Raw genomic sequence first — 18682 nt, 5'->3', positions numbered from 1 at the left:
ACACTGTACCTTGACCACCCTGCCTAAGTATTCGACTTCCATTGAATGCATCAATAGCCTTGCTCAATTTCTTAGCACTAACGAGATGTGTTCTTTCAATAGCATCCGCAGAAAAATGTTGCTGTTACATTCTTTCAATAGCACTAACGTGTGCAATACGTTCTCTAGAAATACCATCAATTGAATGGAAGAACATTAGCCCCGCGTGAATGGTACAGCGGCAGTACCTCCCCTGGTGTACCTCTAGGTCCTAGGTTCGAGTCCCTGCGCTGCTGGATTCCTCCGCGCACTTACCGTGCTTGGATCGGGTTGGGGCGCCAAGGCCCGGGCCACAGGGAATTAGTCGGGCCCCATAAGAGTTGACCCCCATGTGGTTTAATTTTTTTTTTTTACACAACCCCTCTATGGTTTCAAAAACTATACATAACCCCCTCATAGTTTGGATTAAAGTGTCAAAGTGAAGGAAATAGTTATTCGTAATGGAACTTTTAAAAATGTTGAAATTACCCTTATAAATACATGATACACTAACCCAGTATGATTTTTATATTTTATCATATAATCCCCTTATGGTTTAATACTTTACCATATAACCCCCTTATGATTTTCAAAATATATGCATAACCCCCCTTGGTTAATAAATCATTTTAACTTTACATAAGAGTATTTTTGACATTTTAGGTAACTCCGTTAGGAATGATCATTCCGTCATTTTGATACTTTAATCCAAACCACGAGGGGTTATGTTTAACTTTTGAAATCATAGGGGGGTTATGTAAAAAAAGGCTAAATCACAGGGGGTAAAGTGAAATTTGTCCTAAATATTTACAAAATGGTGGCAAGAAGGGGATCTAGGGTGGGTTACCAACAATATCAACTATTTCTTTACGCCTTCCCTTGATTTGGGAGTTGGCTTCGACCAAAGAAGCAAGCAATCACTCAAAAAAAAAAGAAAAAAGGTATTAGACTAATGTCCACAAGGAGGATCAATTGGAGCAGAAGAAGTAAGCACAAGCAAGAAGGCCAAAATAATAAAGTCAACCATCTCTTTACAGCTTACCATGTTGGCAACCACCATCTAAAATCTAGATACGTGTTTACTTCATAGAACCAAGTTGCATTCCCCAAGCTTTTGCATTCACACTGATAAGTGAAAATGGTTCTGGATTGTAATTCAAAAGGGACTTCTTTTAGGATTGCAACCTGAGATGGAATCAATATCAGAATAGTTTAGGGGCCAGGACCACGCAGCAGGAGCATATCTCAAAGGCAATTTTGGAGGGTCCGCATAGTTCTCCAACTTCAGTTCTGGTCCTCCAAGAAGGCATAAGCACAGTTATTGGATGCAACGCTCTGCAAAGCGTTACGCGCAATTGAAAACTGAATTGGCTGAGTAGCAAGGAATGCTTGCTTGACAGCAATTGATGCGACAGCAACCGGTTATGTTGTTGGTGCTACACATTGAGGTGCAACCAGACAAGATCTCTGGACTGCCAAGTCTCGGTCTGAAGGGAGCATTTCCACAGCCAAGAAACATCACTTGTTGCATTCTCTGGAAACAAAGAAAGGAGATTCGGCAAGGGAACCTTCTGCAATGGCCGGATCAAATGAATCACTCCAGCAAACTTGGAGCAAGGGTAAGTTTATGGTTACTGTTTGATCACTCAGGGACACTTCCAGCACCTCACAAATTTCTTGGGAACCTTTTCCAGGTTAAAGCACCCCAGATACGGCTTTGAATTTGAACTGTTGATGGAATCGCCAGAGACATTTGTACAGCTTATGGTGAATGCTTCATTGAGAGCACAATCTGGACCAATTCCAAATGGGTAGGGAATTGTCACTCGTCCATAGGTATCAATGCACCCTGGCTTCGCCATTGGAAATCGTGTGATTGAACAATGAGGTAAAGAAACACAAATAACATACAGATTAAGCTCAAATTGCTCATACCAAATTATTTATTTCTTAACTTCTGAATAAAGTCTGAAATGTTGCAAATGCAGAGGGCCGTAGGAGCATAGGGGATTTTATCGACTATCATATTGATGCATTTAGATGCAAAAGTCTGTGAGTCAAGTTAGAAACGTAGCCATTAAAGCAAAGTAAAAGAATGACACAAGCAATCATTTGAGGAATTTCACTAAGCAGAAGAGCTGAACTGAATTGGTTTAAGAGAATGCATTTCTTCAATTGCTAGGAAGGTGGCAGGATTTAGAAAACAAAGCCGTAGGTTTCATTCTTAAAAGGAAGAAAAAAAGAGTCAGTCGTCACTTTTGCTAGTCGGCAGAAAAAATTGAAGAGAGAGAAAAAAGTAAAGCAGCTAGAGAGATAGAGAGAGTTCAAGGTCTTGATTGGAGGATGATTCAAAATCTCATTGAGACGAAATTTTATGCACGCAATCCTCTCATCAAGTTCTACTCATCTACCGGTTCAGATTTCAGATTTCCTTTTCGTTTGGTAACACCTTTCTAAACTCACTTCTTTGATAGTTGTAATTTTTGGGAGTGATTTTGTAGTAATTTCGCTTGCTTGATATTGGTAATATTATTGTCATCCGAATATTTCGAATAAACCTATGTATTCCCATTATTGTGATAGTGGAGATTTTTTACTGGACTAGGTCTCGTGATTTTTTTCAATTTGAGTTTTTCACGTAAAAATTTTTGGTGTCCTGTGCTTTTTATTTTTCTGCATTTTAGTACCACTGCTGGCATTATTCCTATTTTAACTAGTATTTGGAGAAAGAGTAATTTATTTTAGGTTAACTCTGATATTGCGTGCCTAGTACCCTTTCCCAACATAAAGAAACACAAATAACATACAGATTAACCTCAAATTACTCATACCAAATTATTTGTTTCTTAACTTCTGAATAAAGTCTGAAATGTTGCAAATACAAAGGGCTGTAGGAGCATAAGGGATTTTGTCGACTATCATAGTGATGCATTCAGATGCAAAAGCCAGTATGAGTCAAGTTAGAAACGTAGCCATTAAAGAAAGCAACGTAAAAGAACGACACAAGCAATCATTTGAGGAATTGTCACTAAGCAGAAGAACTGAACTGAATTGGTTTAAGAGAATGCATTTCTTCAATTGCTAGGAAGGTGGCAGGATTTACATATTTTTACGTGAAATGTCTACGCCCAACTTGTCAACATTCAATAGTCCAGAACTCCAGACTGACTCGCTAAGCCATTCTTGCCTGCAAATTATAACCTCATGTCAAGTAATTAAACATGATTTATCCATATATTAAAAAAAATCTACCTCCAATCATCCTATTAATTCTCTGAGTTTTTTTTTTTTACAACCCCATATACGGGAATATACGGGGGAGGGATATCAGCCCTTATTTTATTAAAACATAAGATCTATTAGGAAATTAAAAATTTGTTGCAGACTACCTCCAATAGCTTCTCGAAATATATGGACAATAAAGGCTGCCAAGAGACCTATTAAATGCTTGACGCGTACTAAAACAAGACATATAGGCCGGCTTACTTGTGCAGGAGAATTAAGTAGCTGAACCAATGCTTGGGAATCCACTTCCACTTGCACATTTTATTAATTCTCTGAGTTGAAGTTTCTTAAAATTGAGAATGTATGGCTACTTAAAGTCTTGAATATTAGCATCTATAATTCCCAAGTGTCTGAGGTTAAACTTTCTGCAGATTGAGAAACAGTAGATGTTGAGTCTTCCTCCGAATGAGGGCGTTTTGAAAGGTATACAACATCAGTTGTGGATCTGTTTTAACTCTAGTCATGGAATGGACTAACGTAGTCCCCATTTCGTTTTACAATTTAATTTACTTTCCACTTACTAGTATTGTAATTTGGAAACCAAACCCTTTAGCAGACTGATTCACTTGTTTATTTGGGATTTATCCCACTAATATCACACAAAGAATTTAAATTAGGAGTAATACTCATTCAAACGTAATGGATCTTCTGTCCAACTTTCCGTGTCACTCTTTGTCATACTTTTTGTTATATTGTTATTTCTTCTTTATAAATATCATATTTTAGTTCTTTTTTGTTTCCTTAAAATCCAATAATAATTAAATAGGTATGGGGTCCATAGTATAGACAATGAATATTGGAGTTTTAGTTTCTATATCACGTTAAACTTGAAAACAGATGTTCAAAGGGAACCAAATTACAATTCTTGTAACAGTTTAATATGTTGTTTGTCATAGCCTAATGTATTCAAATTGGTTTCTTTTCAATATAATTTTAGTAAATTAAGCTATCACAGATAATTGAGATATAGGGAATTAGAAGTTTTGATTTCAAATTCCTGTCTCCGTTGCTACTTCTCAATTTCTACCCTCCCCTACTATTTTTTTAAAAATATCCCAAGCAATTTGTAAATGGGAATATTTGAGAGTTTGAGGTAGAATTTTTTTTTTTTTTTTTGTGACTAACTGATTAATCTTTTCTTTTAATTGTTTAATACTTGGTTCACGACCGTGTGCCAGCCCATCTCTATTGACTACGCGAATATATTTCTAGTGCCAAGCCCACAAATATTTCTAGTACCCAGCCGACAAAAACGACTACTTTCCAAGCCTGTAGCTCTTCCGAAAATGGCCCAGAGTCTTTGCTGGGTCTGGCGGACACAAAGGACAGACTGAAATTTAATGTATTCATATGTTTATACGCGTTTGGTAATAAAAAATTGAACATTTGAATTAATTATGTGTTACTGAATTTTTTAGATAAAATTTACTTCAAAAAATAAGTGATAATCTGTTCATCTATCACTGAATGTGATATATATATATATATATATATTCAAATGTGTCAAATGTAATACTTAATAATTTAATAACTTAACAGATTTAAACTTCAGACTTCACATTTCAAAGTTCAGATTTCAGTTTTATCAAATGCAGCCTTAAGTGTTTGATAAAAACACACTACTACTATTTTGCACATTGTAAATATCTTGACCCGGCTGGTAGACAACTTCTCCATAAATGTACAGCTTTCACTCTATGTTATCATCTTTAGATTAGGACTGCCTCACACAACGTGTGAAGGCAACTTGACTAGTTTTAAATTAACGGGTTAATCTTGTAAAATAGAGTATTTCATGGTACAACGTCTATTGTTGTGTAACATGCGTAAAACTTAAACAAATTAGGTAGTGTCAATTCGTCAACAAACAGTCAGGTCTTGCTCGAGGTTTTACACGACCTGTTACCAAATATTTAAGTGTTTTCAGATTAGTTGAACAGGAAATCGACCAAGCAGCCGGTCTGAGTCTCACTAAAATACCGTCTGTTAAAAATTGGTCAAAAATCGGGATTGAACAGAAACCGACAAACCGGTTGAAGCCCGATTTTTTCCATTTTCTTATCCTGCCTTCACCGATTGACATATGTATTCCCACCTCAGGTGCAATTTCAAATACGGGACTCTCTTTTTTTTTTTTTTTTCCTTCCTTTGATCGTTAACTAGCTCTAAGAAGTAAAACTAGTCTGAATTGAAGTTACAAACCTGGGAGAGAAATTCCATTATCTTAATTCCATTCTCTAAGTTCTTGAAAGATTTCAAATCAAATAGAAGTAAAAAAAAAAAAAAAAAAAAGAAAGGAGCAAAGAAGGAAGAGAAGAGAGAGGAGAGAAATAGAAAAGGATAAAAAAAAAAAAAAAAAAAACCACTTGTGGTTAAGTGAATATACATAAAAACTTCTCATGGTATCAAAACATGGCATCCAACAACTCATGATTTGAACTAAACTAAAAATGCGATGGAAATCATCAAAACTAATGTGGGTAGGCGAAGTAAGAAAAATACCCTAATATATATATGGGTAAAATGCAAAAAAACCCCTGTGATTAAATCAACTTACAGAAAAGTTCCCTATGGTTCTAAAAATATATATAATATTCATCCCTTTCACACATAAAACAATTGTTCTGATTTCGTTAATATCTGTATATGGGATAACATCATAATTACAAAAAACCCGCGATTATCCATTGCATACGTAAAGTACAACATCCCTTTTGATAGCCTTTTCGATCTCGACAATTTTTACTTTCACTTTTCACAAATCTTGTATTGGTATCATAGTATTTAGTTCTGCTATCCACTCGAGAGTTTGAGAAAGATATAAGCAACCATTTTGCAAAATTTTCCTTCACCTTATATAACGAAAATGTATTGAAATCCTTAGTTTAAATTCTTAAAAAATACCCTCTGAGATAATATTATAATAGCAAAAACCCAGATTTAAAACTTTTACTATACCCTAAAAGTAGTGTACATAAGACTATTGGTTGATTTCTCTCAAGAAGTTTTACTCCCTTTTCAATATATTTCCTAAAAGTTTCGGATCAAATCCAACGTATATGTTTTAAATCTATAGTGAGTTTTTCTATAGGTTGGGTTAATCACAGAGGGCTTTTCTATAAGGTAGAATATGTATATCAATTGAAAATTATTATAAAAAACTATTTTTCGATATCACTAGTTGCAAAACAAGCGCATGTGCCACAAACACATTAGTTTTAACAATATTTGTCGCCTTCTCAGTTTATTTCAATCTACGAGGTATCGAATTATATATTTTAAAATCATAGGAGGGCTTTTCTATGTTCATTTAATCAGAAGTGGTTTTTTTTTTTTTTTTCACCTGAAAGAAAATAATGAAAACAAGAGAGAGTTTTAATGTGTGTGTGATAAAAGAAGAGAACAAAGCAAAAGAAACAACGGAGAAGAAACAAGGAAAAATGAAAGAAGAAAAGTAACTGGCGGCTGAGTAAGGGACAAACAAGGAGGACACATTAGGTTTGGCATTTATTAACTTTAAATACCCTAAAACTTTGAGATAATTTTATTTTGACCCTTTATTATTTTAATAAAGCATTAAATTAATCCATTATATTTTTCAAATTATATTGTTTACTTATAACTTTTAAAATTTTTTAAATGGAGTTCTTTTGGACTAAATCTAAATTCATCAAATATGTATGTACAGTTGCAAACAACCAATTTAAGAGGAATTTTTTTTATATATTATTTATATTATATATAATTAATATATATTTATGACGTGTTTATGATGTCATCCAATTTAACCTCCAACCTAACTGGTTCATTCCATTGATCCTGAAACCTGAGTTCGACCGAGTTGTTACTTGTCAGAGTTTCAAAACACATCCTTGCCTACTTTCATCATGCTTCAGAATTAATATGTTGTGATATGGTCAACGAACTTTTCCTACTTTACTTGATGAAGTTATCAGTAAAAAGATAGACGCTAAAGCTCTGTACATTCTGCCACAAAAAAGGGGGAAGAATTTGGGCCCCCGGCCCGGGGGAAGGGGGGGGGGGGTGGTGGGGAGAGGAGAAAATAATCACCGGAAGTTGTTTCTTGAACACCAAGTTCACAGTGCACACAAACATTTTGTGGAATTCTTGGGGACGACTGCCCTTTCCAGCCCTGTCATTTTTCCGCCAGCGCTGAATTAGATTGTATTGTTCAATACCGCGCAGGCATCTGAAGTTGACTTAACGTTCTCACTTCCAATAGTCCATGCGTCGTAAACATCACTCATCACAACAGCTTCTTCGTTGGTGCAACTTGGACTTTGATAATTTTCTTGAATAGTTAACCCCCATCTGCACATTTTGATGTTTTCCAACTCGATGGAAACTTCCTTCATAGTTGGTCTCCTCCTTCCATCCCAGTCTATGCATCGTTGTGCAAGTTTAGCAACAGCAATTACCTCCCTTTCATTTGTTTGATCCATAATTTGAGGATCAAGAATCGTTGGAAGAGAATTCTCTTCCATGGATGTCAGAAACCTTTGTGCCAACCCTAAATAGACATCTTCTCCTTCTTCTCTGGAAGGTATGGGCTTTTGTCTTGTCAGGAGCTCAAGAAGAACCGCCCCAAAGCTGTAAACGTCACTTTTGTCAGAAATTTGGCTCGACAGGAAATATTCTGGATCGATGTAGCCGAAAGTCCCTTGGACTCGAGTAGTCATGTGGGTTTTGTCAATTGCAATGGACAATGAAGCTCCAAAGTCTGATACTTTAGCTATGTATTTTTCATCCAACAATATGTTGGTGGACTTGATATCCCTGTGAAAGACTGGAATTGTAAGCCCCGAGTGTAGGTATGCCAATGCTCCTGCTACCTCTGTGGCTACTTTTAATCTCAAGCTCCAAGTAAAAGGAAAGGATTCAGCCTCATTGTCGTTTTGAATGAGGTTAAATAGGGTTCCATTAGGGATAAATTCATAGACAAGCAGAGGAACTTCTGTCTCCAAGCAACAACCCAGAAGTTTTACCACATTCCTGTGATTAACTTGCGAAACAATGACGAGCTCGTTGATGAACTGCTCCAACAGGCTTTCGTCAACCTTCGACTTCTTGATTGCCACAATTCTTCCATCGGCTAGGATCCCTTTATATACTGTACCTTGGCCACCTTGACCAAGTATTCGACTTTCGTTGAATCCATCAGTGGCCGCCTCCAATTCCCTAGAAATGAAAATTCTTGTTTTTTCAATAGCACCATCTGCAGCAGATAATTGTTTCTCCAATAGAAGACCTCCATTTCGTTCAAAATGGCCCTGCTTCTTCTTTTTATTGCGTCTCTTCTGTAGCAGGATAAAACCAGTAAACACTGCAATTGTCACCCCAGCAGCCGCAGGAAGCTTTGGAGTCCTTATGCCCAAAAGACATAACGTAACTATGACTACCGCAAGGATGAGAAGTAGCAGAAAGAATAACTTGAGAGGACTCATTATTGGGAAGTAGAGCAAAGTTTTATCTTTCACTAGCATAGGGATATTATTGAACTGATCAAAGAGCATCTGCCTAAATAGGTGAACCAAAATGTTATAATTAATCAAATATCGTAGGGGAAATAGTCAAATTACCTTGGAGAAGCCTACATCAGTTGAGATCGGATGCGGGCTATTTTTTTGACTAGAAACTTCCTCGATGTTTCGCTGCAATTGTTGGATGTATTCCTGGATGCTCCACCGCAATTGCTGGATGTAATCGACGACTTAAGGAACCAGTATGGAACAATCCACTTCCGTGGTCAAAACTTGTTTGGCCGGCCTCTTAGTCTTCTTCTGATCTTAACTCTTTTAACCATCTCTTTTCCTACACTAATTACCAATTATATTCAAGGTTATTTTTATGGTGTTTTTGTCAGATCATCGGCATCACCAGTTGAAATCTACCAAGTTGAAATCCATTAGTGTAAATTGTACATCAGATGTAATAAAATTACAGGTTTCAATTTGCGAGACCCCTCATCCGTTTCTGTTGGGTTCTTCCTTGAAAGCTTATAATCATAGTTGGCAAGACTCTGTGTAAATGGTATTAAAAATGGAACAGGATTCAGCTCTGACAAATCGATATACTTGCGGTAATATTTTCTTTGTTGACAGAAACCTATGACAATATTTGTATGTATTTCAATAACAAAATGCGTACATCCACTAAGATAGATGTATACGGATAAGAATACTACATGCATTAAACACTTATTTGGATACAAGATTGTTTGAAATATTATTTGAAATAATTACTGTAACACTTTTTGAAATATATTTAAAATAATTATTGTAATACTTTTTTACGATATGATATGATATATGCGAGGTAAAAAATGATTGGAAATAAGGGTGGTAATTGGGTCAGAAACGGGTTGGCTGGTCGGATTGAGATCCGGGTACATGGTTCTCCAACTTCAGTTCTGGTCCTCCAAGAAGGCATAGGCAGAGGTATTGGATGCAAAGCTCTGCAAAGCGTTACGTGCAATTGAAAACTGTGTTGGCTGAGATAGTAGGGAATGCTTGCTTGACAGGAATTGATGCGACAGCAACCGATTATGATAAGGAATTGATGTGTGTGTTGGTGCCACACATTGAGGTGCAACCAACCAGACAAGATCTCTGGACTGCCAAGTCGCGGTCTGAAGAGAGCATTTCCACAGCCAGGAACATCACTTGTTGCATTCTCTCGAAACAGAGAAGGGAGCTTCAGCAAGGGAACCTTCTGCAATGGCCGGATCAAATGAATCACTCCAGCAAACTTGGAGCAAGGGTAAGTTTATGGTTACTGTTTGATCACTCGGGGACACTTCCAGCACCTCAACAATTTCTTGGGGACCTTTTCCAGGTTAAAGCACCCCAGATACGGCTTTGAACTGTTGATGGAATCGCCAGAGACATCAGTACAACTTATGATGAATGCTTCATTGAGAGCACAATCTAGACCAATTCCAACTGGGTAGGGAATTGTCACTCCTCCATAGGTATCAATGCATCCTGGCTTCTCCACTGGAAATCGTGTCGCCCCAGTGATTGGACAATGAGGTAAAGAAACACAAATAACATACAGATTAACATCAATTACTCGTACCAAATTATTTATTTCTTAACTTCTGAATAAAGTCTGAAATGTTGCAAATGCAGAGGGCTGTAGGAGCATGGGGGATTTTGTCGACTATCATATTGGTGCATTTAGATGCAAAAGTCAGTGAGTCAAGTCAGAAACGTAGCCATTAAAGCAAAGTAAAAGGATGACACAAGCAATCATTTGAGGAATTTTCACTAAGCAGAAGAACTGAACTTAATTGGTTTAAGAGAATGCATTTCTTCAATTGCTAGGAAGGTGGCAGCAGGATTTACATATTTTTACGTGAAATGTCTACGTCCAACTTGTCGACATTCAATAGTCCAGACTGACTTGCCAAGCCATTCTTGCCAGCGAATTATAACCTCAAGTCAAGTGAAACATGATTTATCCATGTATTAAAAAGAGAATCTGCCTCCTATCATCCTATTAATTCTCAGAGTTTTTTTTTTTTTTTTTTCGGGACAAGCCTCCCATATACGGGGATATACGGGGGAGGGATATCAGCCCTTATTTTATTAAAACATAAGATCTATTAGGAAATTAAAAATTTGTTGCTGACTACCTCCAATAGATGCCAATGCATCAACTGCACTATTAGCTTCTCGAAATATATGGATCACAAAGGCTGCCAGGAGACCTGTTAAATGCTTGACATGCACTAAAATAAGACATATAGGCCAGTTTACTTGTGTAGGAGAATTAAGTAGCTGAACCAATGCTTGGGAATCCACTTCCACTTGCACATTTATTAATTCTCTGAGTTGAAGTTTCTTAAAATTGAGAATGTATGGCTAATTAAAGTATTGAATATTAGCATCTATAATTCCTAAGTGTCTGAGGTAAAACTTTCTCCAAATTGAGAAACAGTAGATGTTGAGTCTTCTTCCAAATGAGGGCGTTTTGAAACGTGTACAACATCTGTTGTGGATCTGTTTTAACTCTAGTCATGGAATGGACTAACGTAATCCCCATTTTGTTTTTTACAACTTAATTTACTTTCCACTTACTAGTATTGTAATTTGGAAACCAAACCCTTTAGGAGACTGATTCACTTGTTTATTTGGGATTTATCCCACTAATATCACACAAAGAATTTAAATTAGGAGTAATACTCATTGAAACGTAATGGATCTTTTGTCCAACTTTCCGTGCCACTCTTTGATAGGTTGCAATTTTATCATTTATTTTATTATTAATTTTTCTTATTACCTGACCTGATGTGGATTAATTATTAGATTCTACTCACTTTTAGTATTTTGTATTTATTTCAGGGAGTAGAACGAAAATATGATAACTGGTGCTAATTTGGCAAAAAGAAGTCCAAGTAATAGAGCTTATCCAGGGGCAATTTTGGAAAAGAAACACTGGAACCCAATTTGGTAATTACCGCAAAGGCTAGGACGGCTGGAGGGTTTTCTTCTTGCTGGTGGGCCGCCGCAGAGAAGGGTCACTTTTGGATTGCTTTTGTTGACTTTTCTCTTGTGGGCTTTTGGCTTAATTTTCAATTCTCGTATGTAAAAAGAGGGAATTAGCACTACTTTAGGGATTTTGGCTTTACACTTTGACTGGGCCGTCTTCTGTCTGTTAGTAGTTGCTCCTGCGCAAGTCAGGAGCACTGCTTTGATGGAGGAGCTTTTGACTTTTCCTTTCATCTGGAGTTGCGACTTTTCTTTTCTTTTCGGCAGCATTAGACGAGGGATGAATTAAATCCCTTCGTCTAGTAGAGAAATAATGAAGGACTTGGTTCTACTAAATTTGTGAGATCGAATTAATTTTTATTTATTTCCATTATTCACTGGTATTCGTCTATCTTCTGCTTTATGTTCATATGGTTGTTTTATTATTCGATTATCCAGGGCCCGGATTCTAGATTAATTCAATAACCTGAAGCCAATTAGGGTAGTTAAATCCGTAATTGTTTAATTATTCTAAACTGGTGGCAACTGGCATGATTGGGTTTGTGTCAGGGAGATAGACAGGCTAACTTAAAGAGACCCTCGTAGCGTGTTGATTGGTTAGAATTAGGCTCTTCTAATTATTCATGCAATTAGGAAATTGAACTTCTATGGTCGTACCTAGGGTTGTTTCTTGATTAGAGAAATAGTCAACGGTCGTACCTTGGCTATCGACAAATTGAGGAAGAGTTGATTGTTTATCGCGTGTATGACAACTATAACTAATTTATCAGATAGTAACTGGAATAATCCTTGCATCTGTGATCGAATTAAGTGAACCATCTCCGAAGTTGTCTCTTGGCTAGAGTTCGTCCATTATTATTTTTATTGTGATAATTAGTTATTTGAGTTGTAGTTATTTTATTTTGTTTTAATTTATTCCAAGTAATTTAGTTACTCTCATTTTCAAAAACCTCCCATACTTCGGACTCTAAAAGAAATAAATTAACCCTAGTCCCTGTGGATTCGACTCTATTTATCACTATCTACAGAAATTATATTTTATTTAAGCAGGTATTTATTATTGCACAGGCTCGACACCTGTCATTCTTTGTCCTATTTTTTATTATATTGTTATTTCTTCTTTATAAATATCATATTTTAGTTCTTTTTTATTTCCTTAAAATCCAATAATAATTAAATAGGTATGGGGTCCATAGTATAGACAATGAATATTGGAGTTTTAGTTTCTATATCACGTTAAACTTGAAAACAGATGTTCAAAGGGAACCAAATTACAATTCTTGTAACTGTTTAATATCTTGTTTGTCATAGCCTAAAGTATTCAAATTGGTTTCTTTTCAATATAACTTTAGTAAATTAAACTCTCACAAACAATCGAGATATCAGGAATTAGAAGTTTTGATTTCAAATTCTGATCTCCAGCTTTGCTTCTCAATTTCTACCCTCCCCTACTAAAAGTTCCATTTTTTTTTAAATATCCCAAGCAATTTGAAAAAGGGGAGATTTGAGAGTTTGAGGTAGAATTTTTTGATTAACTGATTATTGACCTTACCAAATATCAAATGAGCTGAAAAAAATATTTTCTTTTAATGGTTCAACACTTGGGGGTCATGACCTTGTGTCAGCCTATCTCCACTGACTACATGGAATATATTTTTCTTTAATAAGTTCAGTAGGTGGATTTTCATTTATCAAACACTCAAAACATCTGAATGTCTTAAAAGATTCAGTTTCAGCACTTTTTTATGTTATCAAATAGACCCTAAGTCTTTCAAATTGTATTTTCAAATCATTTGATGCACCATGGATGACAAACATATTGAGGCAAAGGAGATCTCCAATTTATTAATGCGATAATTGATGTAATCTTCCTTTTTTTTTTGTTTGGTGTCAATTAGTAACTTTCTGCACCTATATTTTCTCCTATACTATGGAAGAAAGGAATAGGGCCACTAGAACCAGAAGGGATTTAGTTGCTTCCGCAACAGATGGATGCACTAAAGCACATACTGAATTTGAGAAGTCAGGAATTCCTGATATTTAATATTGACAAAAGAATTTGATCTGTTAACTAATGCCTCAGAAGGGACTTGAAAGCCCTCCTGGTGGCCATGAGACCAAGGGGACCCTTTTTTTCTTTTTTCTTTTTTTAAATACTAAATCGCACTTCCTTTCTCCTCCCACCTACCCCTACCCATTTCAAAAAAAAGAAAAAGAAAAAGACAGCCTATGCTAAAAACACCTATTGTGTACATGGTAAATATCTTGACCCTGTTGTAGATAACTTCTCTATAAATTTACAACTTTCACTCTATGTTATCATCTTATCTATCTTTATGCTACTACATTGCAGCAGGGCATCAAAGATTGGGACTGCCTCACACAACTTTGACTAGTTTTAAATTAACGGGTTAATCTTGTAACTACATTTTTGTAAATAATATTTTACTTACATCATAAATATATTTTTTAACATACTTTTTTTACATTCTCAACTATCTTTTTATCTCACATATATCATGTCACAAAAAGTGCTACAGTATTTATTTTAAATAATATTTCAAATAATACTCTATCCAAACACACACAGGGCCTGTTTGGAAGTAAGTTTTTTTATCAAGTTTTTTACCTACTAGTTTTTTAACAACTTTTGCTACAGGAACCCCAAAAAACTTCTCAAAACTTTTTACCTACACACTTCAAAAATACACAAAAAACTTTCCCTTCAACTTTTCTTCTTTTTCCTCCCCCACCCAACCCACCACATCCTCCGCCGGCCACCACCTCCACCACCACTTCCGGCGCCGGTTACTATTCAGGCGGCCAGTTCCGGCCATACACAAAGTTTTTTTTTTCTCTCCCTCCCCCCTCCCTCTTCCCCTCTGCCTCCCCCGCCCCCTTCCCCCTCCCCTTTCAGGCGGTTTTTAAATCCTTCATTTTCAAACACAAAAAATGAACATAAAACCACCCAAGAACCGAACAAGCAAAATCATAGCCTAGAAAAGGCAAAAAAAGGGGAAAAAAAAAGTCCAGAATGGAGGAATTGAACATCAAATTCAACGTGATGGTTTCCTTATTCAACTGGATGCAGAAGAGCAAATCCTCCGCGACGAAGTGTTCCAAGTTCCGCAAATTCCTCGATGCTTTCTACCGGAAACCGGGGTACTATTTCAGCGTCGTCCGCTGGGTGGCGGGGAGAGGGGGTCGCGCTGGGGAAAGGGCAGGGGAGGTGGCGGGAGAAGCTGGGGAAAGGGCAGGGGATGGCGGGAGAACCTGGGGAAAAGGTAGGGGGTGGCGGGGGGAGGGGCTCGTGCTGGCAGAGGAAAGGGCAGGGGGTGGCGGGGGGAGGGGCTCGCGGTGTCAGAGGGGGAAAGGGCACAGGGGGTGGTGGGAGGAGAAGGGGAAAGGGAGGAGAGGGGTGGCGGGCGTGAGTGCTGCTGGGAGGTAACGGGGAGGAAAGAAAGAAAGAAGAAGAAGAAAAAGGAAGAAGAAGAAGAAGAGAGGAAAGAAAAGAAAAAGGAAAGAAAGAAAAAGAAAAAGAAAGAGAAAGAGAAAAAAAAAGAAAAAAAAGAAAAGGAAAAAAAGTTTTTCACTCTACAAAATTTTTCACCTTACAAAAACTTCTACAAAATTTTTTCAAAAACTTTTACAGTGCACTACAGTAAAGTTTTAGATAAACTCCAAAAAAACTCAGGTTCCAAACAGACCCACAAAATATGTTGTGATATGGTCAAGGAACTTTTCCTACTTTATTTGATGAAGTTATCGGTAAAAAGATAGACTGCTAAAGCACAGTACATTCTCCCACAAAAAAAGGGGAGGAGAGGGGGGGGGGGGAAGAAAATAACCACAGGAAGTTGTTTCTTGAACTCCAAGTTCACAGTGCATACAAACATTTTGTGGAATTCTTCGGGCGACTGCCCTGTATGCAATGGATCTTCCGTCCCACACCTTGTGTCACTCTCTATCCCATTTTTTATTATATTGTTATTTCTCCTTCATAAACATCATGTTTTAGTTTTTTTTTATTTTCTTAAGATCCAATAACTATTAATTCAGTAATACACAAAATTTAACAAACTCAAAAGATCAAAATGCATAAAAAATGAGATTTTTTATGAATTTTCTGCTATATTTTTTAATTTCTATTATATATTACTTTTTTGAAGCTGTTGTATTTATTTTTTTACTGAATTAATAGTTATTGGATCTTAAGGAAACAAAAAAGAACTAAAACATGATGTTTATGAAGGAGAAATAGTAATATAATAAAAAGTGGGACAGAGAGTTCAAAAAAGCAATATATAATAGAAAATTAAAAAATACAGCAGAAAATTCATAAAAATTCTCATTTTTTTATGCATTTTGATTTTTTGAGTTTGTTAAATTTTGTGTATTATTGAATTAATAGTTATTGGATCTTAAGAAAATAAAAAAGAACTAAAACATGATATTTATGAAGAACAAATAACAATATAATAAAAAAATGGACAGAGAATGGCACGTGGCGTGGGATAAAAAATCCGTCGCGCTTTTCCAGCCCTGTCATTTTGCCGCCAGCGCTGAATTAGATTGTATTGTTCAATACCGCGTAGGCATCTGAAGTTGACTTAACGTTCTCACTTCCAATAGTCCATGCGTCGTAAACATCAATCATCACAACAGCTTCTTCGCCGGTGCAACTTGGACTTTGATAATTTTCTTGAATAGTTAAACCCCCTCTGGACATTTTGATGTTTTCCAACTCGATGGAAACTTCCTTCATAGTTGGTCTCCTCCTTCCATCCCAGTCTATGCATCGTTGTGCAAGTTTAGCAACAGCAATGACCTCCCCTTCATTTGTTTGATCTATAATTTGAGGATCAAGAATCGTTGGAAGAGAATTCTCTTCCATGGATGTCTGAAACCTTTGTGCCAATCCTAAATAGACATCTTCTCCTTCTCCTCTGGAAGGTATGGGCTTTTGTCTTGTCAGGAGCTCAAGAAGAACCACCCCAAAGCTGTAAACGTCACTTTTGTCAGTAATTTGGCTCGACCGGAAATATTCTGGATCGATGTAGCCGAAAGTCCCTTGGACTCGAGTAGTCATGTGGGTTTTGTCAATTGCAATGGACAATGAAGCTCCAAAGTCTGATACTTTAGCTATGTATTTTTCATCCAACAATATGTTGGTGGACTTGATATCCCTGTGAAAGACTGGAATTGTAAGCCCCGAGTGTAGGTATGCCAATGCTCCTGCTACCTCTGTGGCTACTTTTAATCTCAAGCTCCAAGTAAAAGGGAAGGATTCAGCCTCATTGTCGTTTTGAATGAGGTTAAATAGGGTTCCATTAGGGATATATTCATAGACAAGCAGAGGAACTTCTGTCTCCAAGCAACAACCCAGAAGTTTTACCACATTCCTGTGATTAACTTGCGAAACAATGACGAGCTCGTTGATGAACTGCTCCAATAGGCTTTCGTCGACCTTCGACTTCTTGATTGCCACAATTCTTCCATCGGCTAGGATCCCTTTATATACTGTACCTTGGCCACCTTGACCAAGTATTCGACTTTCGTTGAATCCATCAGTGGCCGCCTCCAATTCCCTAGAAATGAAAATTCTAGATTTTTCAATAGCACCATCTGCAGCAGATAATTGTTTCTCCAATAGAAGACCTCCATTTCGTTCAAAATGGCCCTGCTTCTTCTTTTTATTGCGTCTCTTCTGTAGCAGGACAAGACCAGTAAACACTGCAATTGTCACCCCAGCAGCCACAGCAAGATTTGGAGTCCTTATGCCCAAAAGACATAACGTAACTATGACTACTGCAAGGATGAGAAGTAGCAGAAAGAATAACTTGAGAGGACTCATTATTGGGAAGTAGAGCAAAGTTTTATCTTTCACTAGCATAGGGATATTGTTGAACTGATCAAAGAGCATCTGCCTAAATATGTGAACCAAAATGATGTAGGAAATAGTCAAATTACCTTGGAGAAGTCTACATCAGTTGAGATCAGATGCGGGCTATTTTTTTGACTAGCAACTTCCTCGATGTTTCGCTGCAATTGCTGGATGTATTCGACGACTTAAGGAACCAGTATGGAACAATCCACTTCCGTGGTCAAAACTTGTTTGGCCGACCTCTTAGGTTGTGTTTGGATTGCATTTTCCGTCATTTTTCATGAAAAAATTACTGTAGCGATTTGATATATGTGAGGGAAAAAGGTGATAGGAAAATGTGATCACGGAAAATGACAATATTTTCCGACGGAAACAAGCAATCCAAGCATGGCCTTAGTCTTCTTCTGATCTTAACTCTTTTAACCATCTCTTTTCCTACACTAATTACCAATTATATTCAAGGTTATTTTTATGGTGTTTTTGTCGGATCATCGGCATCACCAGTTGAAATCTACCAAGTTGAAAGCCATTAGTGTAAATTGTACATCAGATGTAATAAAATTACAGGTTTCAATTTGTGAGACCCCTCATCCGTTTCTATTGGGTTCTTCCTTGAAAGCTTATAATCATAGTTGGCAAGACTCTGTGTAAATGGTATTAAAAATGGAACAGGATTCAGCTCTGACAAATCGATATACTTACGGTAATATTTTCTTTGTTGAGAGAAACCTATGACAATATTTGTATGTATTTCAATAACAAAAAGCGTACATCCACTAAGATAGATGTATACGGATAAGAATACTACATGCATTAAACACTTATTATTTTTTTTTTTGTCAGACTTTTTCAAGTTAGCAATTAAACCTAATCCCAAAATTAACCTCAAAAGCCGGCATTAAACACTTATTTGGATACAAGATTGTTTGAAATAATTACTGTAACACTTTTTGAAATATATTTGAAATAATTATTGTAATAC

At 36.7% G+C, this 18682-nt stretch overlaps 2 protein-coding genes across 2 annotated transcripts; both read right to left on the bottom strand.

Annotated features, from left to right (window-relative positions):
• Positions 1-7177: 7177 nt before the first annotated feature.
• LOC113710536 (wall-associated receptor kinase-like 1) lies at positions 7178-8976 on the bottom strand. Its single transcript, XM_027233591.2, has one exon. The coding sequence runs from the start codon at positions 8835-8837 to the stop codon at positions 7482-7484; it is 1356 nt and encodes a 451-aa protein (XP_027089392.2). The 5' UTR covers positions 8838-8976; the 3' UTR covers positions 7178-7481.
• Positions 8977-16246: 7270 nt separating this feature from the next.
• On the bottom strand, positions 16247-17824 carry LOC113710535 (wall-associated receptor kinase-like 1). The gene has a single exon (XM_027233590.2). It carries the CDS (start codon positions 17737-17739, stop codon positions 16384-16386), a length of 1356 nt encoding a protein of 451 aa, XP_027089391.1. The 5' UTR covers positions 17740-17824; the 3' UTR covers positions 16247-16383.
• Between the last annotated feature and the right edge of the window lie 858 nt (positions 17825-18682).

This window comes from Coffea arabica, chromosome 9e, assembly GCF_036785885.1.
Source record: "Coffea arabica cultivar ET-39 chromosome 9e, Coffea Arabica ET-39 HiFi, whole genome shotgun sequence".
NCBI classification, from domain to species: Eukaryota; Viridiplantae; Streptophyta; class Magnoliopsida; order Gentianales; family Rubiaceae; genus Coffea; species Coffea arabica.
This window is presented reverse-complemented; position numbering and strand designations above follow the sequence as displayed.